The sequence below is a fragment of the Peromyscus leucopus genome, chromosome 14 (genome assembly GCF_004664715.2).
Source record: "Peromyscus leucopus breed LL Stock chromosome 14, UCI_PerLeu_2.1, whole genome shotgun sequence".
Classification (NCBI taxonomy): domain Eukaryota; kingdom Metazoa; phylum Chordata; class Mammalia; order Rodentia; family Cricetidae; genus Peromyscus; species Peromyscus leucopus.
Window position 1 is genome coordinate 43,252,784 of NC_051075.1, and position 26,767 is coordinate 43,279,550.

General features: G+C 41.8%; 1 protein-coding gene across 3 annotated transcripts in view; it reads right to left on the reverse strand.

The window, feature by feature from the left end:
• Positions 1-26,767, reverse strand: part of Ppp2r5e (protein phosphatase 2 regulatory subunit B'epsilon) — a 149,440-nt gene that overhangs the window by 36,205 nt on the left and 86,468 nt on the right. For all 3 annotated transcript variants that reach the window (XM_028857987.2, XM_028857979.2, XM_037210621.1), the window contains 2 exons: positions 9,256-9,357; positions 975-1,067 (listed from right to left, as the gene is read on the reverse strand). In XM_028857987.2, coding sequence (XP_028713820.1) covers positions 975-1,067; positions 9,256-9,357 — 195 coding nt within the window. The remainder of the gene's footprint in view (positions 1-974; positions 1,068-9,255; positions 9,358-26,767) is intronic.

A 26,767-nucleotide genomic window follows, 5' to 3' on the forward strand; every position in this document is an offset into this window, starting at 1 on the left:
AAAAAACCAAAAAAAAAAAAAAAAAAAAAAAAAAGATGTAGAATGAGAAACCAGGAAAAACGGGTTCCTTAAGACACCCCAAATGGACAGGGTGAAATTCATCCCTGCAGGCGATTTTCCAGTGTTAAATTGGGTGATTGCCCAGTGACAGATACATCCTCACAGTTTGATGACCTGTGCTCTGTACCCACTCATTACTCACTGTTAATGGGTATATCCTGAAGTGTTTCAAAAAAAGCTTTCCTAAAGAACAAGTTTTAAAGCAACATAAAGATGCACACACTGGCCCTGGAAGACGACTTAGCAGTAAAGGTACTTGTCGCCAAGACTGATGAGCTGAGTTCAATCCACAAACCCCACAAGGCAAAGAGAGGAATGACTCGAGGGGCCGTCCTTTGATCTCTATACCAGAGTTGTGACGTGCATATAACCATAAAAACACACAATACACACGAAATACATAAATGCGTTTTTGTTTTTGTTTGTTTGTTTGTTTGTTTTTTGAGATAGGGTTTCTCTGTCTAACAGTCCCAGCTGTCCTGGATCTCACTCTGTAGACCAGGCTGGCCTCAAACTCACAGAGATCCGCCTGCCTCTGCCTCCCGAGTGCTGGGGTTAAAAGCGTGCGCCGCCGCCACCACCACTTGGCATAAATGTAATTTTATAAAGATTTGTACAAGCCAATCATATAAATGAAATTATTCTATAATTAAACTATAAGAAAGCTTAGAAAGATTTAGAAATGGACATTCCTTGTGTTTAGTATGGAATTAAATTCCACCACAAATAATTTTTAAAAGGCATTGTTACTTTTAATGGGCAAAAAGAGAAACTACCTCATATAAACATATTTAATTAAGAGACAACGTAACAGTCACCAACAAAATTGCTGTTATTTCTAACAATATCCAAGAAAATGAGAAACATGTTAGTAAATAAACTCTATGCACACAACTACAAAAACAAACGCTTACCTGTAATACAAATTTCTGATCTATGTATTTTTTGGCAATGCTGGGTTGGAATTCTTGACTTTCCAAAAATCGTATGAAAAATTCATATACAAGCTGCAACAAAAAGATTGTAGTTAACTTCAAATTAGAATTCATTAAATTTAAAATAAAATCCATGGCAAACACAGGCTACTAAAGCTGACGGGGCTTAGGACATTAGGTTTAACTATCAATCCATGAGTCATGCTGCCTTTCTTTTGACTCACAGTTAGTGTGATAATTTGTTTGGTTGGTTGGTTTGGTTTTTCGAGACAGGGTTTCTCTGTATAACAGCCCTAGCAGTCCTGGAACTCACTTTGTAGCCCAAGCTGTCCTTGAACTCACAGAGACCCACCTGCCTTTGCCTCCTGAGTGCTGGGATTAAAGACATGAACCATCATGCCTGGCTTAGTGTTATAATTTTTACCTCTTAAAATTAAAGCAAGAAATATGGCCAAAGCAAATAAAACTCCATATTCTCACCACTGATAGAGAAGCCCACTGTTAAAAGTCTGTCCTCCCACTCCACCTGCTCTCTATGTAGGGAGCTCAGAGGTAGTTCTCTTCTTCCCCCTGCGGCCCTGGGGCTAAGAATACCTTGACCTTGGCCCACTGTTAACATTTTATGTACACCCCTCCCTCTGAAACATATATCTGTACTATATATAAATCTTTGCATATCTTGATAAGTTACTTTTATCATTTAAACAGTACATTATGAATAATTTGTGTCAAGAGTATCCAAACCATCATTTTAGTAAATGGGTCATTACTAATAATTTATAGGGCTGGAGGGATAGCTCAGCCGTTAAAGGCTAGGCTCACAACCAAAATATAATAATTTATAATGAATTTCACTGTTCATAATTAAGCAATCACATATGCTCAGATATTTAAGTAGTTTCTATAGTGTTTCTCTAGTGAAGTACTCTGCAATCGTATCATACAAAACATACACTTCTTCAATTACTTCATGAGTAAATGTTTTTAAAAGGGGACTTGTCAGATCAAAAGACACCCAAACATTCTGGATTGTGCATAATCACTGCCAGATTTTCTTTAAGAAAGTATATGTCATTTTATACTCTTCTAAGCAATGTTTGTGTAACTCAATATCCTCGTTTGGAAACAGTACAGTCACATGGGCAGGGGCAACCTCAAATAACTGTTCGGATAAACAGTGCAGGATCAATGTTTACTCTCTGTTGGTATAATAGATCTATGCTAAAGGCCACATCAGACTAGACGGCAGCATCACTGAACGAAAACTCTTTTAAGAACCCAGCTGTAACCCTTACTAGTTGGATAAGCCTAAGCATGCCCACTTTCTGAAATTCTGTTTCTTTCATTTTGCAATGGAGATGACAATAAGATTAAACGTAATGTTACAGGTAAAGCCTTCTGTACAGTGACAAACATAATCACCATCATTTGCCTAAAACAACACTTGTGTTTTTTTCTTCCACACTTAAAATTAATAGACATACCCAAGAGCTTTGAGATAAATATGCATATATGTGTGAATATTTAATTTAGATGTATTTATAAGGAAAAGCTGAGAAACTTTAAAATATGCTTCATTTCATTTTACAATAAAATACATTACATTTAACATACGTATATATATTTTTAAACCAACTGTTACTTTAAAACATTATTATAAAAAAAAAGAACTTAGCTAGGGCTGCTGAGACACGCCTGAAATCCCAGCACTCAGACTGGGGCAAGAGTGATCTGAGTTTAAGGCCAGGTTGTCTACTTAGGAAAACCCTGACTTGAGAAAATAAGATTAATAAATAAGGCGTTGCACTGTTTGTGTTTTTGGTAAAACTCTTTAATACCTGGTATATCAGAAGATAGATTCACATCTGTTTGATTATTCAAGCTGTGAATTATTGCTTTAGTTGAAGTATACTTTAAAAAAAAATCAAGGTTGGGAAAAGAGTATTTTAGAGTCTTCTCACAGAATCATATCCATTCTTCTTTAATGCAAGCATCAAAACTCAACAGCCTGTCATTTCTGAAACATGAGTTGTAGTGCAGCTTAGAAGTTAAGAGCACATGCCACCCACAGAAGAACTGGAGTTCAGCTCCCAGGACTCATCAGGTGAATGGGTGTATCAGCCACCTACAGCTCCAGAGGCAGAGACGAGGTATCATCGTAGCAACTGGCTAGTCCAAGCGTACCACTGAGTTCTGGGTGTGCCTGAGGGACACTGCCTCAAAGGGCAAGGTTGAAGAACAATGGAGAGTAATTCCTGACATTAGCCTCTCAACTCCACATGCACGGTACATATGCGCACACACACACCATAAAAAAGTAAAAAGTAGAAAAAATGGATTGCGATGCAGAATCTGAAATGATTAAATGAACTAGCCAACTATCCCACAATCTGGATGGACCTTGATTGTGTGTGTTCCTAACATGGGTCATTTTCCCATTGGGGATTATTGGCTCACTGACTCATGTGGACTTTTCAAATACTGACAAATCCTATTCCGCAGTATCTTTTTCTAAAAATCACATTGTTTTTTCTCCCAAGAACAGTCTTTAAATTTTGAGAGGCTAGAAAGCTTGGTATATAACAGATATCTATTATAAAGCTATATGCTATATAACAGATCCTGGCTTTCTAAAGTTCAAATTCTAAGTTATACTTCTAGTGTTCAGATTCTATCAGTATAAAGAATTATTATCAATTGGGCTTCCTTGTTTTAAAGGAATACCTGCCAAATGTCTAAATCTTAATAACCATTGTGTTGTTTTGTCAAGTACAACTGGTGTCTCCTGAAAAAACAGCTAGGATAGCCTGTGGTCGAAGCGATCACACAGCATGCTTCCGCAGGACCACCACTGTACTGCAGCATGCAGTAATATGATCTATGCATACTTCTCATGTCACCATGCAGAATAATTTTAAGTGTATGCTTAAGGGTCACAATTGGATAGAATTAGTCACTTCTGATGCTCTTCAAACACTCTCAAGTGCAATGGGCATCTTTCAATCTCAAGTGCAGACGGGGAATAAAACTCCGTCCTTGACAGCCCGACACTGTCTTTATTTGTGCTAAGTCAACAGCACTTTTAAACATCACTGTTGGCCCAGTATGGTGGCACACACCTTTAATCCTGGCACTCAAGAAGTAGAAGCAGACAGAGCTCTGAGAATTCTGGGCCAGCCTAGTCTACACAAGCTCAGGATAGCCAGAGCTACACAGTGTGACCCTGACCACCACTGTTTTCATTATTAATAGTTCAAACTGTACGATGACTAATAAACACAGGCACAAGGGCAAATACCACCCAACTGTGATAAAGAAGTAATAGGGGCCAGGGAAATGGCTTAGTGAGTACAGGGGCTTGGTGCCAAGCCTAAGGAGCTGAGTTCAATTCCCAGAACCAGATGGTAAAAGGAGAGAGAGAAGCAACTCCAAGAAGTTGTCCTGATCCCCCTACATGCATGCACACACACACACACACACACACACACACACACACACACACACACACACACTCACATACTCAGGTGTGTGTACACTCTTACAAACAAATAAATAAATGTAGTTAAAAACTTTTATTAAAAAGTGTTGGCCTTACAGGCCACTGAAAACTAACTGAAGGACTTGTAAAGGTCCAGAGACATCGCTAACTTAAATATTCTTACAGAAGTCTGGTGGCTTCCAACACTTAAATGTGGTATTCCTGTTAGCATGTTTTACTGTGTATTTAGTGTGTGTGCATGAGTGGAAGGTAACTTCCAGGATTAGCGCCCTCCTTCCACCATACGGGTTCTGGGGATGGAACTCGGGTTGGCGCTGCCCCTGCCTCCCTGCCTCCCTGCCTCCCTGCCCACTTCCCCGTGAGCATCTAATGTTTTCATAGCTCTGTGGTGTGGTGCTATGTGCCTGCAATCTCAGCTGTGCGGGAAGATGAGGCAGGTCTAGGGTTTCCAGATGTGGCCTGGGTGACATAGAGACATCTCATGTCGAATGAGGGAGGGGTTGACAACTCACGAAACTGGGTGTGGGTTTGATTTGGTTTTCTCTTAAAAGCTTTCTAAATTCAGGGGGTGGGGGGTGTCTTTCCCAGTGATGTGGTAGTGTTGTAGTCACAATATGGCTTGAATTTTCCCTCCTCACACAACTGTTCTCTTTTCAACACACTCATTTCTCCACTCCTGATTTTCCATACAGATCTGCAGACTTACTCAACCCACCCTTGTCCCGACTCCACACAAAGGAAGAGCTCCTTCTCCCAGGCCGCACTTGGCCATCAGCCTTTCACCGGGGCTGACGACTGGCTTTTTCTACTCTGGTCCCTTGAAAGCAGTTGCAGCTTAGAGTAACTTGTGGAAACACTTCAGACACATTTAGAAATAAGCACAAACCGCACCTCAGAATCCAAAGTCTCCCTTGAGTTTCTAAAGGGAGTAACGGGGGGTGGGAGGATCAATGTCTATTTGAGGTCTCGTAAGGAAGGTCCATGAGCAAAAAGTTAACATTCCTGGCGTCAAGTCTCACTCTAAGGCATGGAAAGCCATCCTTAATTATAAACAGGTCCTGCAAAGTTATACTCTACTGGGAAGGCAGATCTAATCTCAGAAAATACACAAACAATAACCATGGGAACTGTGTCGTACTAGCTTAAAATACACTAACAGAAATACTAGGAAAAAAATTAAACAGCAAGCATACAAGTAACCCCTGACATATGTGATCAGACACGGTGTGAAATTGATATTCTGTTCTCGATTTCGTAATTCTGTGCGGGTCACAAATGAAAAACAGAGTTCTGCAGGAACAGTGAGTTAGCTGGACAGTAAGACCGGCCAACTACAAACTAACCAATCATGTCATTTCCTTACTCTCTATTATTCTCCAACAGTCACTTTGCTCTCTTCTAAAATGTGGTCCAGAAGAGGAAGCATGTTGTGAATTATGGAATTCACAAAAGTGAAAACAATCAGTTGTTGTAACAATTTAAAGGCTATTAGACAGGTATAGTGGTATACAACTCCAGCACTCAGGAGGCAGAGGCAGAAGGATGGCCAGCCAGAGACAGCCTGTGAGAGACAGACGATGAGAGAAGGCCAGTACAAACTTCATGGGGAGACCACATTAAAAAAAAAAATCAAGGGCAGAGGATGTAGACAGGCAGTGCCAGCCAGCATGGGCCAAAACCCTGGGTTCATCCCTAGCACTCTGAGGACAAGTCAGATAAAACATTGAATTTAGTGATATATGATCATGGCATCAATAATCAATATGAAAAGAAAGAGATTTTTTAAAATTATTTATTGTGTGTTATATGTGTGTATGTATATGTGTGTGTAGGAGTTGTACATAGGAAGTCAAGAGTCATTTCTCTTCTTCCATCGTGAGTTCCAGAGACCAAACTTGGCTTTCCAGACAGGTGTGGCAAGCACCTTCACACTCAGCCATCTTGCCAGGCTGAAGAGATTCTGAAACACTCCCTGAATGATCTCGCCAGTTAAAGCCATCCACTTGAGAAGTGGAAAGAATGGAAGGGTGACTGATCTGTGCAGGAAGGCTACCCAAAAACAAAAATCCTAGGGCTCTTGACACAAGTCTGGAACCTGCGCCAGGATGTCCACAAAGCAGCAGAGTGAAGCCAAGCAGGCGCTCTCGCCCTGGCCTCACCTCTGTGTCTTCTGAGATGGGATCTCACAGGGCCTTCCGTGGCCCTGAACACATTCTACAGCTGAGGATGACCGTGAGCCCTTGACGGCCCAGCCTCTGTCTCCTGGGCCACCATGTCTGCTGTTTCTAAGTCAGCTCTTTGCACCTGCTTCAGTCTTAGTCACACTAGTTCCCTGGGAGCTAAGACAGGGCTGGAAGGATACAGGCTTGAACAAGAAGTCAGCACACATACAGCCAGCCCCTTCTGTAAACATTCCTGACCATATCTCAAAGGGCAAAAGTCTCATGGCCAGGCCTCACTGTTACTGTAGCGTCATATGAACCAGCAGTTAACATTCCCACAGTCAGTCAGTGAAGCTGGGATGTGGTACACACGTTAATAATGCAATAGCTAAGAAATTAACTTAGCCTTCTACTTTATATAACTAAGTACAATTTTATCTGTAAGTTCTTTATAATGACATTTTAATAATTTTTTTTAAGTTCAGGAAGATGAAGTGAAATATTGAGTAAGTCCTTGTTGAATTTTAGGGGAAGCTTATATCTAAGAAAGTGCTGAAAAAGCTTTGCAAATGGCAAGAACGGCCTGGCTCTTCACTGGGATGTGCACCACAAGATGGAGGACATTCCTCGAAAAATTAACTTTTCTTTTTTAATTATATTTTCTCTCAGACTAAATTTCAATCAAATTGGCAGGTACCAAGCATTAAGAATAAGACAGGACACCTAGTTGCAGTGGCATACACCTTTAATCCCAGTACTCCAGAAGCAGAAACAGGTGGATCTGAGTTTGAGGCCAGCCTGGTCTACAGAGTGAGTTCCAGGACAGCCAGGGATGTGACACAGAGAAACCCTGTCTCAAAAAAAAGAATAAGACACGACATTTCCTCCAGTGGTGAAGCCACCAATAAGCTGCCCTTGCCCCAGTAAATAAGCCCTGACCCATGCTCATGCAAGCAACCCTAACTCAACTCAGTGGTTTAAAAGGAAAAAAAAAAAAAAAATCAATCCAGGCATGGGGGCACATGCCTCAATTCCAGCACTCAGGAGGCAGAGCCAGGCAGATCTCTGGGCTACAGAGTAAGACCCTGTTTCAAAAACTGAAAAGAAAAAAGAAGGAAAATCAAAGCAGGCTGCAGATCTGCCGAAAAGCAGTTTCAGTGACAGAGGAGGTGGAGAGGATGAGGAGGGAACTGACCAAAGCTCACTAAGCTCATGCAAGAAGCCATTAAAGACTTCTTAAAGAATGGAACACACAAGAATGCTACCATTCAAAGGGGTTTTGTTCTGTTCTTTTTCGAATTTTCAAATATCACCTAGGATATACATATGAAAAGCATACAAGGCTTACAATCTTACAGTACAGATAATTCACCAGGCAGTTAAAGAAAAGAAACATCTAAGCTAAGAAATCAAACAGTGTCTAAACTAATGTAATTTGCCCAGCCTTGGCACCTCTACCAGGGCCACACAGTGTCAAGCCTGAGGATATGTTGAAAAACACAGGCCTGCCCTGGAACCAGGAAAAACATCCCTATAGATTCCAGAAAGGGCCAGGCCAAGTGTTGAATCTGTATCGAAGCCTCTAAAGTGGGGAACGCATACACTGTTAGATTCCACTCACCCCTCAGAACGTCACTGAGTGGCTCCCCCTGGGCTGCAGACGGACAAGGCTACGTGTTTCTCTCCACCCCTCCCTCTCTGCACCCCTCCCCTTCCTCCTTGTTATTTATCTCTGGCCTCTGAAGACATTCCAACTCAATGGAAAAATGGCTTTAGGGGTCAACAGAGTCAAGCTTCTCTGTTTTCTTCTTTTGAGGGATGTTGGCCTCCAGAAAGGACACAGGAATAAGGAGCTGAAAAGTGTCAGCTAAGGTGTAAGCAAACAAAGTAGGACCTGCCAGTAGCCTACGCAAGGCACTGGTGGTCCTGACTACCCGGCATGGGAAGTGATCTCAGCTCAGAAGAAAACAGACCTTCACCCCAGCTTTCTCTGTTGTTTCTGTCTCACACCACTAGAAAGGAAACTGCAGTTTGGCTTTGCCCTTTGAGGAATGGGAGGAAACCCACTCACTGTTATCGCAAAGACAAGGCATACAAGGTCCCTGGGCACCTACTGCTAAAAAGGAGGTATGTACTCCACAGCCTAATCACATCCAGCGAACACTAACATGAAAACAGTTTTGCTCTTGGTTGAAATTCCACTGGGCAGGACCACAGAAAGGTTCTGATAAAGGAATAAGACTTGCAACACGGGGACCCAGTGGGTCATGCAGAAGTCCTGCACTGAACCCACTGTTCCCTCCTTCTGCCATGCAAATTATCAAGCACAAGCAACACAAAAGCCCCAGCACTCAGGAGGCAGAGGCAGGGGGATCTCTGAGTTCAAGGCCAGCCTCGTCTACAGAGAGAGTTCCAGGACAGCCAGGGACACAACAAAGAAACCCTGTCTCAAAACACTGAAAAAGAAAAGGCAGACAAAAAGCACTCTTCAACTCGACATTGTATCTTCTAATTTGGTCACTTCCTTCAAGGAGTGCCCATGCTCGTCAAAAGAGTTAATGGAGTTTTCTTTCATAACAGAAATGAAAAGTCAAAGTACCTGTAAGTGGGGCCACGATGCCTCGAGGGTAGGTTCATCTTCTTCTGGGTCGAATTCATTGCTGTCACTAGGAGGGAGAGTTCTGAATATATTGCAAGATACCTAAAAATAAACAAGCAGCAATCAGCTCCAAGTACCTCTGGCAGGTGCTCTGGGGACACAGTGCTCATGGGAATGCCACAGGACTGAAAATAGGGACCTCTTTCCACGGGCTCCAGGCTGGGACCACCTCAAGGCAAAGCTGGAAAGCCCCAGGGTGACATGTGGCACTCTCACTGGCATCCCCAGCCCTGCGAATGGACATGCCCCATCAGAGCTGGCGCTGGTTTACTTACCAGTCAAGTGTGTTTCTAGCGAGTCCATTTACACTAATACACAAATAACTACTAATGGCTGCAAGCACTTCCTTTTCCTGCCTCACTCACGATTTACAATTCAAAATTTATACGTTTATCATTGAACAAATAATGAAATTTCTGGTATTTGCACAGACCAGAAAAAAAAAAAATGGAATCAGGAAAGAATTTTAAGAATCTTCCTAAGAGCCTTTAAAATCACTCCTAATCTTGCCCTAATTGGTTTACAAATTAGTATGGAAGTCCAGGATACACTGTATCTATATCTAAACCTCTAGGAACACAGCATTCCTTTGCCATAGGCAATATCCAAATTAAATGCTGTCTGTTCAAACAGCTGTAAGCTGGAAACTGTTGAATAAGGATGAAGAAGACCCGATGTATCTTCCACTACATCTATTACAGGATTCCCGCCACAGAACGCTCATTCCTGAAATGCTAGTCATGCTATTCTGATGGTTCCTTTTTCATTTCCATGCTGTTCTCCTCCTCCAGGCTCAGCTAACCTTGTAATCCAACACATCCTCTCACCAGAAGACTAAAGCAAGGAACGAGAGGAAGGGTGGCATGACAGTCCACCCCAAGCCTTGCAGGACCTTCTACTCGGGGTAGAAACAGCTGTAATAAGGGGCTTTTAGTTTTGTGGGTTTGTTTCACAATACAACCCTGGCTGGCCTTGAACTCAGAGATCCACCTGCCTGCCTCTGCCTCCAGAGTACTGGGATCACAGTACTATGCCTGGTTGATGTGCTGATTTGAAAACGAAGGGAGAAAGGCTTCTAGAAGTCCCATAAGGTGGGTGGGTGTGTTTCTTCATTTGAGCACTTATTAGTGCCTATCATGTGTATACACTGTTCTAGGCACTGTGAAAACAATAGTGAACAAAGAAAGACCACTCCTCCATGAAAATTCTATTCCAGTTAAAGCTGTAAGATCCCCAACTGCCCAGCTATGAACACTCAGCTCAGTAAGCTATGAAAAAGTGAATGAATTTTATTGGAAGTGCAACAGAAGTCATTAATAGATTGTATACAGAGAAACCACATGACTTGATTTTTTTTATTTTTTTAAATCAGTCCAGTAGCTTCAGAGAGTTTAAGTTGTATGACAAGGACAGAGATAGCACAGACTAGAGGGTGGCAGAGAAAACAAGATGTGTCGAGTGACAGAAAGGAAAGAATGAAGGATGGGGGGTTGAAACGATAGCTCAATGGTTAAGAGAACTGATTGCTCTCCTAGAGGATCCAGGTTCAATTCCTAGCACCCAAGTGATGGCTCGCAACCATCTCTAGCTCCAGCTCCTAGGGATCTGACATCCTCTTCTGAAATTCACAGGCACCAGGCATGTACACATAAATACATTCAGGCAACACCCCTACACATAAAATGAAATAAATGAATCTTTAAACAAACAAAGGATGAGTTTCCCAAAATGAAGACTGGGGAAAGCAAAGGTGTTTTGTCTCACTTGCTTGTTCTGGTAGGAAGACTCGGAGGTCCAGCTAAAGATGCACTAAAGGCAACAAGACATATGAACCTGGGCTTGTGAACGAGATGATCGGAACTGGAGACGTGAGAACTTGTGTGTATGGATACTTAATGCCGTGGTACTACTGGATCACTGTGGGAAGGGTTGTTGTGCACCCCAACATTTAGAAATGAAGTAGACCAAAAAGTGTAAAGTTAAAGCAAGGGGGAGAAGAGTCAACTAGAGGTTGGGGGAGGGGGTCCTCTGAGCTAAAAGAGGAAACTAATGAGAAAGAAGAGGGCAGTAGCAGCAAATGCTGTTCAGAGGTTGGAAAAGTTGTGCCCAGAGCAGACATGGCAGCCAAGAAGTGTATACTATCACAGCTCCAATAACCCCTGGGGACAGAGGCCCAAGAACTCAGCTCCTAGGCGACAGTCAGGACCCAGCACAGGTACAACAGAAGCTAGGATGCCAAGATCTCCCATGATCTAGAAGGTAGGCTGGCAACATTTTGTACTTTAGCTCAAATGACGGGGGAAATATTAGAATATATATTTTTGCTATGGGCAATTTTCTCTTCTAGCAATTATGTGATAGTGTATTTAAAAAGAATCTAGTGACTTAAAAACTGGTGACTTTTCAGATACCCAGCCACCTAGATGTCTCTTCAAGAGTCAGCCAACCATATTCCAATTCACAAGGTCCTTTATCCAATTTGAATCACTGCAAGAGTATTGTTTTCAAAATCACATTTTCATCTGAACTAAGTCATTCATACTGAACATGCCTTTTTGGGGAACATTTTATAATTTTACCATTCATCAGTTAGTTCTCGTTGGTGTTGACTATCTTTTTCCCTCCCTCAACACATGTAAGTCATGAAAGAGAGGAAATGGCTATTCTACAGAATACTTGAGCAGACACTAGAACTTGTGTGTAGCCTGGGAGATGCCAACTCTCTTTAGGGCCTACCACTTGCTACAGCAGCCATCTGTTTTCTGATCTGTCTCAGCCCAGTCATAAGAACTAAAAAACTTGCAATACAGTTGTGTTCCTAATGCCTACAAGGGATTCAATAAGCATGGGGGGTGGGGGTTAGATGTATTTATAAAGTTATGGATTGGGGTTTTACTTTAACCAAATCTCAGCTGAAGTCTTCCAGGTGATTTAAATAAATGCAGGTTATTCAGGAGAATATTTCTGACTGTACAGTGTTGAAAGCCTCTGGTTCGGTCAAAGTTTCATTTTCTGCTACTTCATCAGAAGAACACCAAGGCGGGGAGTCCTTTCTCCAGTGCTTTACTAGTCTACTTCTACACCTTCTCCAGAGGAATCCTGGGGTCTGAGCAAGGAGCTTTCCAGCAAAGAAAAAGAGTGGCAACGAATGGCCAAGGTTTGGGCCCAACCTGGAACACAGCATGCATAAACAAGACGCCATGGCCTCTAAGAAACTAAGCCAAGACTAGGCTGAAAGGACTACGTAAAGATTTCACTTGCAACGTTCTCCAAAACATAAAACTGGAGAGAAACTCTCTGTCCAGTTAATTAGAACAGACATCAATTCCAGGAGTCATGTGAAGCCATAGATACTGTGGCTATAGGGAAACACTAAAAAAGAAGGGGCGGGGGGTCCCTAGTAAGAATCTAGGTGCGTGACTATAATTACAAAGAACAGTATGGAGTACCTCATGCTGACTGTACAACACTGTAGCTCCAAGAATGGAAATGAGTAACAAGAACATTGTCATCGAGAATCACAAAGCAAAGCCTCAGGTCATGAGTGAATGACTTAAGAACTGGACGAGTTTAAGGGTAATGCTGAGTTCTGCACTACTAAATGTGAAGTCAAGTCATTACTGGATGGGGAGGAGACGTCACCTTTAAATTACTTGATTTATCTGCAACAGTTTATATGCAGGGCCTAATATGGGGCAAGGGCACTTGATAGCCCCACCCCATAAAGGTGACAGTTCCCTACCCAGATTGTAAACTTGCTTCCATGAAAGCATTCATAATCACTGGCAGTGACTTATGGCTTACAGTCCAGCGGACAGTCGCTGCATGTGTACACAGTAGATCACGACCACAAGCAATCACCAGGACCATGCTCAACCACACAACAGTTCTATCATGAGCTTATGTGGCTAGATGAAAATGCACTTAGGTACTTCCAAAGCTTAAAAAAACAAACCCTCTATATTAAAATATATGAGACACTAGAGGCATTAGTAAGCCTTCTATTTTATTAATTCAGGAGTGAATTATCAAAAATGAACAACAGAAACTTTCAAAGTAGATTAGGAAGCTAAAAAGATGTTAAGTGGTTCAGAGCACTTGTTGCTCTTTGCAGAGGACCTGGGTTTGATTCCCGGCATCCACATGGTGGCTCACAACCATCTATAACTCTGATTTTGTGGGTTCTGACACCTTCTTCTGGCCTCTTTAAGCATCAGGTATGCAGCATGCCATGCACATGCATAAATGCAGATAAGACACACATAAAATAAGCAAATCAAAGTATACTAGGCTTTCTCAGCTATTTTAATTTTACTGGCATTAGTCTGAAGGAAAAGTATAAAACATAAATCTGAGAAAGTCTAACTCCTTTTCATCCCAAAGACATAACCAACACTGAATACTGTTAATCCAACTAAAGGCCTGAAAGCACTGGCCTGACCTCCAAAGAGTGGCCATAAAGACAGAGGAGCAAGGCTAAGGAATGGAAGGAAGCAGTGTAAAACCTGGACAGCCCTCTGCACGGGAGAAAACCCGAGGTTAGGGACTGAACTCAGGGCTTGTAAAGTCAGACCATTAACAGTTCTTATCCAGACTCTTCCCTTTACAATGGGGTAAAGGGAAGGTCTTCAAAGTGGTAATGTATGAGCACATCACAATTCTTCGGGTTCCTCCCAATACCCTCCCTACCCTGCTCCCAAGGCCACCCCTGGAGACCAAGGATGGGCCTAGCTATTCCTTTCCCTTTCCTCTGACCTCCCTGCCTCTACTGCATTCTCTCCCTTTTGTTACTGCCTCATTTCTCCATCTCACCTGTCCATCATCTGGCTGCTCCTCGGGTTCTTGGCCGACCAGTGCCACATCAAGCACCCACAGACACTAGCATCCCTCCTGAAGTCCCCATTCCTGGCTCAGATCCTTGGCCTCTCCAAGCCTCTCCACTCTAATGCTGCCTTCCTTACTATTGCTTGCTCTTCTGCTCACAGCTGAGCCCTCAAGGACTCCTCCTTACCACTTTTTCAATGCCTGGCACCCAATAAATGAAATAACTAGGCTTCACAAACAGAAACAGGACATTTAGCTAAATCTAAATCTCATATAAACAAGACATTTTAAAGTCGACTCCATGTAATATTTGGGACAGTCCTGTTTTTTTAAAAAAAAAGTTATCTGAAGTTCTAATTTAAGTAGAATCTCTGTATTTGTAGTTGCTAAATCTGACAAATCTAAAGTTACACTATTGCTAGGAAGAGCCTCTGCAGAAGAGGCGAACTCTGCAGGCGAGGCCTCAGACCTAAGGACTGTGCTGTGAGGGCCTGCCTCTCTGCTGGTTCTTCCAAAACAGGCTACTGCTGACCACTGTGAACAAAGCAAATTTCAAAGTCTTGGCCAAATGTGAAAGAGAAGACTACAACATTCCCATTTATGGCCTGATGAGCAAAAGAATTAGTGTCTTAGCATATTTTTAATCAATTTTTGATTAAATCATTCATTATTTTGGCAAAATACAACTGTTACTGTTAAAGTCATTCAAATTACTGCCCCTGCCCAAATAGCCTCACTGTCCCTACTCTTTTATCACCATAGAAACCTCTAACTTGACAACATGATTTTGGTTGATATTTTGTTACTGTGTCTTGCACATTAAAATAAATATTGTGGCTGGCAAGAAGTAACTACTCCCTCAGCATTCACCAAGGTGAAGACAGAACAGAACAGTAGGAAAGAACAATGCATAGTAACAGTTAATCTTTTGAAAAGAATGACTACTTTGACTTCTTTTAATGACATCTCAGCACCATTAGTATTTATGGTTCTGGTACATTAGGAGGTGCTGTGATCTGGAGACCTCCCTGTATCACAGTGTAACTAACTGACCTACATCATCACCTCTGTGCTCTATAATGTATTTTCTGGATAGCTGAGTACCACAATTACAGAATAACAGCAGATGAACCGGCTGATTTCAAGAACATTCTTTCCCCTTTTATCTGCAAGGCTATCATTTCAAACACCTATGCCAAACTCAAGCAGATCAACTATAAAAGCAAAAATAATGTCATGAGAGGCATAAAGTGAATTCCTGAGATTACATCTAAATAAGTAAATTTTCAAACAGAAAAGCCATGCAAATGGTGCTATCTAGAGAGTATCCACACAATTAAGAGGTGTTATTATTTACCAGGCATTAGCCACAGTAAGACTCCATACAACTAACAATAACAATATCCCCGAGTTTTTCCCTAGCTTACTCACTTACTTGTTCATCCAATAAGCTATCATATGCTAAAAAATCACTAAATGATTTAATCAAACATCCATAATCCAAGTGAGAACCCAATAAATACAATGTTGAAGCTACACCCTAACACATTATTTTCATAAGCTTTAGTCAACAATAATGAACCCAAATAAATGAAGTAATCATGTATCTAGAAAATGAGAAAATTTTATAATAGTTCAACAGCATTTCCCATAGATGTCATTTTAAAAAGCAATTATATCAGAAACAAAAAAAACATGGATATAGACATGACTTAAATCTCTAAATCAGATTTATCTGAACCCATACAACTATTTTCAAACGTACTAAAACTTGTGGTAATATTGAACTAAGAACTAAAATTTTAGTAAATTTTCTAGCATTAAAATAATATATATATTTATATATGCATGTTAAGAATATAAAGTGTCAAGTTACTTACAGCAACACCAATTTTAAGAATCATTAATGGCCAAATAATAATGACAAAATCTCTTTTAAATTCTGCCCCTTTAATTGGTTATAGATAAATCTTAGAAATAAAGACAAAAATCCCAAAGCATATTATCATACTGTTCAAAGAATTATCAGAAACAGTTAAATATTATAATATTAATGTTAAATAATATTACTAATGTACTTTTAATTTTCAAGACAAGAATTTCAAGAAGTTACTATTCCAACACATTAACCTGCATGGAATAGGACTTCCTAAGTCAAATGATGTCTATCAATGCCTTGTTTCCCAAGTACACGTCTCAGTACCACAAATCAGAAACACTGTGAACGTGAATGTGTTCACATCCCAATTTTTAGCATAAAACTACATTTATGGACAGAGTCCTATGCCTTTGAGGAAACCTTCACCGGCTAAAGACATGGTATGGCTTACGTGACAAAGAGACTTGCATCCATAAAAACCGCGAGACCTTTTACAACATCTACTATAAGTGGACTAACAAGAAGACTTCTGAAGACCCCAATCTTGTGGCACAGTCAACATCAGATCAAATCTGGATTACAGGTTTTCTAGAACACAGCACAACTCTGCTAAACCTTCTGAAGAGGCAGAAAGAACATCTTAAAATGATTTTTTTAACTCAATAGACAATTGATGAATAACATAACAATTTTAAAAACTTTAAAAATTACCTGATCAGAAAATTTTAATATTATAGACATTTCAAAAGACAGTATGATTGTATATATATATATACACACATATATACATACACACACAAACAAACCCTGGGCATGTCCTATTGCCCTAGCTCACAAGGAAGAAATCAATTTTTCTTATATTTCTGTTGTCAACTGCTTTATTTACTAGATGTGATAGAATACAGCATGGACTATTATGAGAACCTATCTTCAAAATAATAATAATTTTTGAAGTTATTTCTGACTACATTGGGTATATATGTTATATATATTTATACAAAATGTAAGAAACAAAAATGTGTTTTCATTGTTACTGTTCCTCCTGGAAATGTTTAGTTGGTAATTCTTATGATGTATTAGTGCAATTAGATTAAGCATATAATGGATTATTTCTGCAAAAAATTTAGTTCCTTTATATTCTGGGTTTCAGAAGAATAAGAGCCCTGTCAACTACAAGGAAAACAGAACCTGCCCTGGGATATCAAGAACAGGAAGACAGAAACTCAGAATGCATATCAGACTTAAGTACAAAGGTAGTTTCTGGGGAACATGTCACCATTCCATTACAAAAGATCGAAGAGAGAAACTGAGTGAAGGCAACAGCTATTTCTGTTCCATTGGCCTTGACCTGTTACATGCTCATTACTAACAGAAGCCCCCAAGACAGGACTAGAGATGCTAGAAGAGAAAGAAGGAGGCAGGGCAGTAGCGGAGCATGCCTTTAATGCCAGAGGCAGCCAATTCCAAGCCGGCCTCTCTTCAGAGTTCCAGGAGAGAAACCCTGTCCCAGAAAACCAAAACCTAAATAACAAACAAACAAACAAATGGGAAAGGAAGAAAAGGTGACATATAGGCATGACCTAATCTATGTGCAGTGATTATTGTCACCTAGTATATCAAAGTTCATAGAGGCAATATTTATATAGCAGAAATGAAAACAACCTAAATGTTCATTCAACAGTGGGAAATCTGATCTCTAGCATGGGTCGGGGAGACATGTACACAAATTTGGACAAGAACATAAACAGTGAAAAAGAAAAATTTTAACATATATACTTAAATGAAAAACACTCAAGAAACTGAAAAATGTACAGCTATTCTTAGAACTTAGATGCATGCTATTTGTATATTGAAAGAAAGACGACCCACCAATGTGTATATGTGTGTGTGTGTGTGTGTGTACATGTATATATGCGTGTGTGCATATACATATATATAGATATACAGAAAGGTATAAAAGTATATACATATGCATGTACTATGAGACTGTTTACATAAAGCTGGAACTACGTAAAACTACAGTAGTGTTACTGTCAGATCGTAGCTGTGCTCTAACCCTCTGTACCACTATAACCTTACTTTAAATGGGACCGCTGAGGAGATAGTGGATTTGTCTGGACTGAGACTGACTGGGCTGATTCCTTTCCACCATTACCCCCAATACCTCTGGGGATTCCCCTGCGGATCTTTTCTCTTGCGTTGACTGATGCTCCAGAGAAGGACAATCTAAGTAATCTAAGCTGATTTGAGAGCAGGGTAATCTGGAAGCTGGGACAGATGCTTACGGATCTTCTCAGTCAGAGTAGTCCCTACTTCCTGAAAGACACCCACTTCTCTCAGTCCCCCAGTACTAATTCTGTCCAGTTTTAGCATCTCTGGAGGGGGAGCCCCGTTTGGGGAGAAAATCAATTCACTGCCTGGTTTAGAGAGAGTGGAGAACCATTAGCTGTGGCGTCTTATATAAATAAACTTTGCTCCAACGCGCCTGGTTTTGTCCCCAGGCGTCCTTTCTCTGAGATGCTTTTGTGCAGCCTCCTTGTTGGTCAGGGGTGTGACTTGGAGCATTTCCGGGCACCTTTGCCACTGCTTTAGATCACCTTTCTCTGATCAGTCAAGGTAGCGAAAGCAACTTCGCCTGCTATCCAGCCTCCAAACTGCCCATTTATTTTGTGATCTCGCCCATTCTCTATGTTCTCACGTGTCTTATTTTCACCAAGTCAGTGAGATTTTAAGTGGTAAAGCAAGTAACACACGCACATGGTCAATCTATTTTCCAAAGATTCAGCAACCAATTTCCTATTAAAATATTTCTTCCATCCTCCAACAACTTCTGCTAATTCAATAATTTAATTTCTCTATACAAATACACCAATCCCTTTTTACTGGGAAAGAATCCAAATGGCAGCTGCTCTAACCTTAGCCGAGCAAAATGAGAGAGCCACACAGCCCCTGCCTCCCGGGTGGACTGGTGGTGGGTCTTAGCATGAACCAAAAAAGGAGAACACATAAGCACATTCAGGGTCTGGACATGAACACAGGACTCGAATGAATGAATGAACGAATGCATGAATGAATGAATGGAGTCACCCTTACATTAAAGTGAAAAAGCACACAAATCTTTCAGGGAAATGCCAGCACCGGAATTCAAGGTAGAGAAGGCTTCCCCTGGTAAACTGTTCTCGGCTTTCTGCCACCATTTCCCCCGCGGCCTGTGGCTATCCTTGGTTACTCCATTTCCAGCCCAGGGCAGCAGCCATCCTCTCACCTGGGCCTGCTCGGAACCAACTGCCTCCCGGCCCCCACTCACACGGGGAGGGTGCTCTCCCACCTTCCTACTCTTTCAGTGGGCTGCGACTCTTTTGGCCCTGTGGAGTTGTCCCTGGCTATACACGATTCTTAAATTCATCAAACTTCCACTGTCTAAAACATTAAGTATGTTTAAATTTGAGATTTTTAAAGGGGAAAGTGCAGACCGAGATGAAATTGGTTAAAAAAGAATGTGACGAGTACCCAAATTTAAATAATGATTGTCTGTGATGAGCATGAAGAAACAAACACAGGAAGAAGATGTTCATACATATTCTTCTCCATTTCCCTTCACTCTGCACCCATCGACAAGATCAGGACACAGTACTCAACTAGCCTCCATCATGAGCTAACTGCTTGTCTCGTCCTCCTTACAAGAGCAAAGGCCTTCTTCACAGAGACTGGAAAAGGAAAAACTGACTTCTATTTCCCGTGCTATTCAAGAGTACCTGTGTCCTCCTGCCCACGGCTCCTGCCCACATCTGTCTTCCTAGCTTGCTAAGCTCTTTGAGATACAAACTAGCCCCGAACCCCCCTACTACCACGAGTCCAACCACAAACCCTCTACTACAATGGGCTTCCAGCTCAACATTAAACTTTGTTTTTACCTGATGAAATGGTTACAGGGATGTTGAGTTAATTATCTAGCCTGTCACTGCTACACAAAACCATCACAGGGAAATTCAGCTTCACACAGAGATGACTATATTGCATTCTCTCCAAAATTGGAAATGTAGCAGTGAATCCCAAAGTGAAGACTGTTGATATTAAATCTTAGAATCCAAATTTAGAGGTGTAAACACCGCAGCAGTCAGTGCTCATGCTGTATAAACACAGCATAGACCCTTGTACAACTGGCGTCTGCAGACAAGTCCTATCCCCAGTTCCCCCCACTCCAGCCCCCTCCGGCAAGCTAGGAGATAGGCTTGCTCAACCTGGAGAACTGGTGGTTTCTGAGAGCCAAAACCTACAAACTGATAAAACAATACTTTGGCTTTAACATGAGACTTTTTTAAGATCATAAATGCTGAACAACTCCTTTGAACACTGAGATTCAAAATCAGCTAATACTATGCAAAAAAAATGCAATTTTAAAAGAAAGCACATACAAAGTGCATCCTATTTCTGATGTACATTTCTAGCCAAGGGTACTTGTTCCCACTTGAAAACACTACGCTGGGATGGAGAGATGGCTCAGTGGTTAAGAACCATTGGCTGCTCTTCCAGAGGACCTGGGTTTAACTCCCAGCACCCACGTGGTAACTCCAGTTCTGGAGGATTTATGGCCTCTGTGGGCACTGCATGCATGTGGTACACAGACATATATGCAGGCAAGACACTCATACACGGAATAAAAACAAATCAATCAAAGGGAGGCGGGGAGAACCACTACCAAACTGTCACCTCCTCTTCCTCTATGCCTGTGCACCTGTTTCTTGTTCTGGACCTTTCATTAGTCAAACAATGCCCTGAACTAGCTTATAGACCATCAATGCACACCTGACTTCCCTCTGACCACACGGACTCCGCCTGTAGATAACAGCCCTCCTTACTGCCCAGAACAGGCTGGCTTCATCAGTAGGAGGGGGCAGACAGGATGTGGATATTAGCTCTTCTGAAGGAAGCCCAGAGAAGGTTCTAGGGCACTAAGAAGCAGCTCGCTGGCTCACATATCATTTCAACATCACTACCTTATGAATTTCCTTATTCCCAACACTGTTATTAAGAGCATCACAAATAAAAAAGCTCCATTTTCCAGCACCCTCTATTATCTAATCTTACCAGAACTTTTAAACTTTTTTTTCTTTTTTGGAGAAAGCATCAAGGCCCTCAAAAGGAAGAACCTGCATTAGTTCTACCTTGCCCACCTAAGGGGCTCAACTTCTGCACAGAGGGCAATGCACAATACTTCAAAACTAGTCTTTGTTGTTTTTCAAGACACGTTTCTCTGTGTAGCCCTGGCTGTCCTGGAACCAGCTCTGTAGACCAGGCTGGCCTTGAACTCAGAGATCCACGTGCCTCCACCATGTCTGTTCTTTAATAAAATCTTTTGCTACCTACAGTTCCAAGGGCCCAGAAATATCTTCTCCACTACGGCTTGTTCAGCCATTTTATTAAAAAGTCTACTTGCTCTCCAGCTTATCAAATAATCACAGGCAGTCCTATTTTTACTCATAAGCATCTTTCTTGGATGTGTTAACCCTGTGCTCCTAGCTGTTCTCGGTGGCAGGACGCATCCTGCTTTCTCATCCCGTCGCTTCTGGAACTCTGGTGAACACTGAAATCGTACTCTCACTCTCAAAAACCCCGATCTTCTCTCCACACTGCAGGGGAATCTCTCTAGTCACTGGATAGCACATTTCATCTTGTCATCCTTACAGATCAGGGTTATCTTCTCTCCACACTGCAGGGGAATCTCTCTAGTCACTGGATAGCACATTTCATCTTGTTTTCCTTACAAATCAGGTTTGGCTTTAAACATTGGTCAGTAGCCAGATACCTCCTGGAAATGACCTGCTCATTGTTTTCCTGCCAAATTCTTGTCTCGAGCATTACGGTCTTGGAGAACTCCATGCTGAGGACACTTGTTTTCTCTGCTTTTCCCTGATAATCACCCACTAGTGTGATGCAAGCAGCTTTCTTCTTGGAGAATCAATCCTTCCCTCCCTTCTTCCATCTCTCTCCTGTCTCTCAGCAAAGAAATAACTACACTGTAAAATGCCAAGAGCCAGGGCTGTTACAGATCTCTTCATTTAAGACCCTCGTATACATGCTACCATTTCCCATCATCCTGGTGGATTCTCAAGAAGCATTTGCTCTACCTGGGAACTCTGTGTCCATTTTCAGGTTAAATTAAAGAGGGGGCACTGCCACCGTGAATGCAGTACTCTAATGACTCCGCACCCCTCTACTGCTGGTTCTGCAAGAGAGGGCAGGGACACAAGAGAACTCTCAGCACAGCAGGATGATATTATTGGGTATCAGTGATTGGCAGGCCACACCTCTCAAAGAACATTACATATACTGAAAACCCTGAACAACCTTCATTTAAATTAAGCAGTTAGGCCAGAAGAACTACAGCTTTTTCTTTTTCTTTCTTTCTTTTTTTTTTTTTTTTTTTTTTTTTTACTTATTTTAAAGAAAATTAATCACAGTTAAAATCTCTCTCAAACTCCTTAAGAATTTTTGAAGGGCCAAGCGGTAGTGGCACATGCCTTTAATCCCAGCACTTAGGAAGCAGAGGCAGGCAGATCTCTGTGAGTTCGAGGCCAGCTTGGTCTACAGAGTGAGTTCCAGGACAGGCTCCAAAGCTACACAGAGAAACCCTATCTCAAAAAACCAAAAAAAAAAAAAAAAAAAAAAAAAATTGAGGGGTAATAAATTGTTAAGACAGGAAGGACTTGAATACACACTTGTATCAGGAAAACTTCTTTAGGTGACTTAGGGAGAAGCTGGAAGAGGGAGTGAAAAGTGAATATGATCAAGACATTCTAACTATCCATAAGATTTTCAAAATCTCATGGATCCCTGCAATCGACGTAACAGTTGGCCTTGCCAGAAACAACCAAAAATATAAGGAAGGGTTTAAGATTCTTTAGACTCAAAGTTAGAGAGACAGCTCAGTTAAGAGCCCTGGCTGCTTGCTCTTCCAGAAGTCCTGAGTTCAACACTAACATGGTGGCTCACAAAGACCCATGATTGTGGTCCCTGGGATCCAATGTCCTCTTCTGGTGTGCAGACAAAACACCCATATATATAAAATAAAGAATATTCTTTAGGAAGGAGGGAGGGAGAGAGGGAGGGAGGGAGGGAGGGAGGGAGGGAGGGAGGGAGGGAGGGAAACAAACAAAGAAACAAACAAACAAAGAATCTTTAGATTTAGAAAAATTCAAGGGGGCCAAGCATGGCGGCGCACACATTTAATCCCAGTACTCAGGAGGCAGAGGCAGGTGGATCTCTGAGTTCAAGTCCAAGCCTGGTCTACAAAGTGAGTTCCAGGACAGCCAGGGATACAAAGAGAAACCCTGTCTCAAAAAAAAAAAAAAAGAAAAGAAAAAGAAAGGAAGGAAGGAAAGAGAGGGAGGGAGGGAGGGAAAGAAAGAAAAGGTCAAGGGGGAAAGCATAGTATAGAGGCAACGTACAAACAAATAAACATAAAAATTAATAAATGACTAAAATTCTAAATTGTGTAACTGTTATTAACAACCTACCCAAACTGACATTAAGATAAAGTTGCTCCCAGAAGCAAAAGGATATGAAATGAAAATCCGAGTGTCAGGGATGGGCTACCACCCTAAAAGCTGTTGCTCAGGCAGGGAGCCTCCGGGAGCCCCCAAATAACCCAGACAATTGCCATTGCTATCGGATGCCCACTCTGCTAGAACACAAACAAGCAAACTAGATTTGGCCTGGAAGTTTCCTCCCTGCTGCGTAGCCTTCATAACGTTAGAGGGTGCTGAGCAGGCTCCTAGGGGAGACCAGGCAGCAAGGCCGCGCAGCTGGGGAGCCCGTGTGCGGCGACACTGTCCAGCCCACTGAGGAGCCGCTGGTGCGACCGTGGGTGTCGGCTATGACGGTAACCCAGCACTTTCTGATCGGACTTGCGGCCTGCTCTACAGCACAGCGTCCACATCTGGTGCCATGAACCCCAGTCAAAGGCCATGGCTTGGGAGGTCACAGCACTAGGGAAGCCACTACTACTGTTCTGAAAAATGGGTGTGATGCACCTGTCCAACTGTCCTCAAAACAACGGTTTATTCCCTGAGAGCAATGCTGCCAGCAGCTCTGGTCACGGAATCTTCCCTCTGCGGGGATCGGCAGTGACTACAGAGACGAATAACTGGTCAAGCATTAAGGATGACTAGGGGCTAGAGAAATGACTCAGTGGTTAAGAGTACTTGCTGGGCTCAGTTCCCAGTATCTGTATCGTGGCTCAGAACCACCTATAACTCTAGTGCCAGGGGATCCAATACCCTTTTCTGACCTCTCCAGGCACCAGGCACAAACTTGGTACACAAACACATATACGCAGTAAAACACTAATACATAAAACATCTAAAAAAGAAAGGGGGGGGAGAAAAAATAACTAGGGCTAGAAAGATGGCTCAGCAGGTAAGATTTCAAACTACTCTTACCGAAGATCCAAGTTTGATTCTCGGACAACTCACACTCGCCTATAACTTCAGCTCCAAAGGATCCAACGCCCTCTTCCGGCCTCCTCAGGCACATCCACTTATATATACACTAACTTCCGCACAGATGCACAGACATGGACACACACCAATCTTTATTCTGTAAGTGTGGGTGTTCTCCTTGCATACACGGCTGTGCACCATGTATGTGCGGTGCCCTCAGAGGTCAGAAGAGGGCATCAGATCCCCGGGACTAGAGGTACAGAAGGCTGTGCTCTTACACTATGTGTAAGCAGTCAGTGCTTTTAACCACTGAGCCATCTTTCCAGCCCTAGTTATTTCTTCTTTTTCCCCTTCTTCTTTTTTAGATGTTTTTAAAGGATAAATGACTATTGAATGAATCCAGCTATAAACAGGACATCTGAATCACCTCCTCTGAGGTTCAAGGAACATCAAAGAAGGGGTAGGGACCAGAAGAGCTAGACAAAGTGGGCAGGAACTACTGTGGAATGCTAGCTTCGGAACATGGCATGACTGTTGCACTCTTGAAGATCTGCACAAGACTCTGTGTGCTGCTGTGGGAGCAGAAGGGGCTCACTGGACCCCCAGCCTTCCATGTAGTAGTAGGATTTCTATGTAGTTAACAGATGATGGGGAAGAAGACATTTCCTTCAGTGACATAGTCAATGGTGGAGATGCTCAGGAACCTGTAAACAAACCCCTACATCCTGGCCCATTCTCCCATAACAACTACTCAAATTCACCGGATCCCATGTTCCCCAAAAGGAAAAGGCTGTGAAGGTAGAAGCAGGCTAGCTGGGAAGAGGAAAAGGATTAGCAAAAAGGGAAAACAAGGAAGGGTAACAGAAGGAAGGAGTGCATTATGGCTGAGATAGGTAGAAGTGTGAAAATGCTATAATGAAACCCATTATAATTAATACATGATAAAAAATAAAACGGAAAGTCTGAACAGTTATACATACATTTACAATACTGAATACATGAACAAAGACCTTCCCATGGGGGCTGGAGGTGTAGTTTCAGTGGGAAAAGTGCATGTTTAAAATGCACATGGTTCTGAGTTCTGTCCCCCAGCACTGGGACAAAAGAAAGACCTCTTCTAGAGCAAACACCAGGCCCAGGCAGTTTCATGCTCTCACCTAGGCATCTAGTGTAGACGGTTAATGCACATATGGCAAAATCAAATGTAAACCATTTGAGAATCTTTCCTCCACATAAAAATACACAGAACACGCACATAAGTGCAGACAATATCAAGAGAGCTCAACAACAACACCAGGAAATAAATCTGTGTGTAACTCAAGACATTCAGGACTGCTGAAGAAACATTAACCAGAGTAGCACAGGGTGACAGTTTAAGGAAAAGACAAAATACCTGACAGTTTCTGTTCCTCCAAAGAATGGCAAATTCTAACATCTGCTTCTGGCCTTGCCTAGACAATTCTACTCTTTCTAAAAATGCCCTGTATTATCATAATCTTAAGCTCTCTTATGTACCAAGAATCTGTAAATTTCTATATCTTGAACTTTTCCAGTAACTCCAGTTAGCAAACACCTTTCTCAGAAAGCTCCTTTTAGTTACTTCCAAAGCAAACTCCAGCTGGGGTATAATTGTATGCTCTATCTAACGCAAGACATGACAAGCGACAAGCTCACACATTCCCCTGTTTGTTACCATCCCCAACGCCACATTTAATAAGCTAATGCTACATTAATAACAAGAAATCCTCTATCTTTCAGTCAACAGGATATATAGTAAAGTTAACAAAGCATCCTAAATTATGTGTAGGCAGATTCTGAGACACTTAATTGAGAATTAATAATTCTCCACAAAACCATATTAGTCTAGTAAGAGGCTAATCAGAGCTTGATTTCCAGTTAAATCAAAGAAAGTATTTAAAAAAAAATAAGCACTTAAATAATCGAGTGACATGATATAATTTGAAAGGGGGGGGGGACTAGCAGTGGCCGAGAAACAATATGAAGGACTCAAGGAAAGATCTCAATAGAAGAAAAGACTGTTCAATATACTTTATACCAAAGCTACATAACTCTGAAACTCGAAGAGCCTCAATCTGCAGTATATAGAGATTTAATCACACACTGGGAACATCACAGGCTTGAGGCCAAGACTAGCTAAGTCATAGAGACAAAATAGGAAAATAATAACAGCAGTGACCACGTGATAAGGTTGTGTGGGTTTCTGTAGAGAAACAAATGACAAGATTTGACTCAAATGAAGCCAGCAGACCCTCGGTCCCACTGCTGTAGAAGGAATCACTGTCTGTCA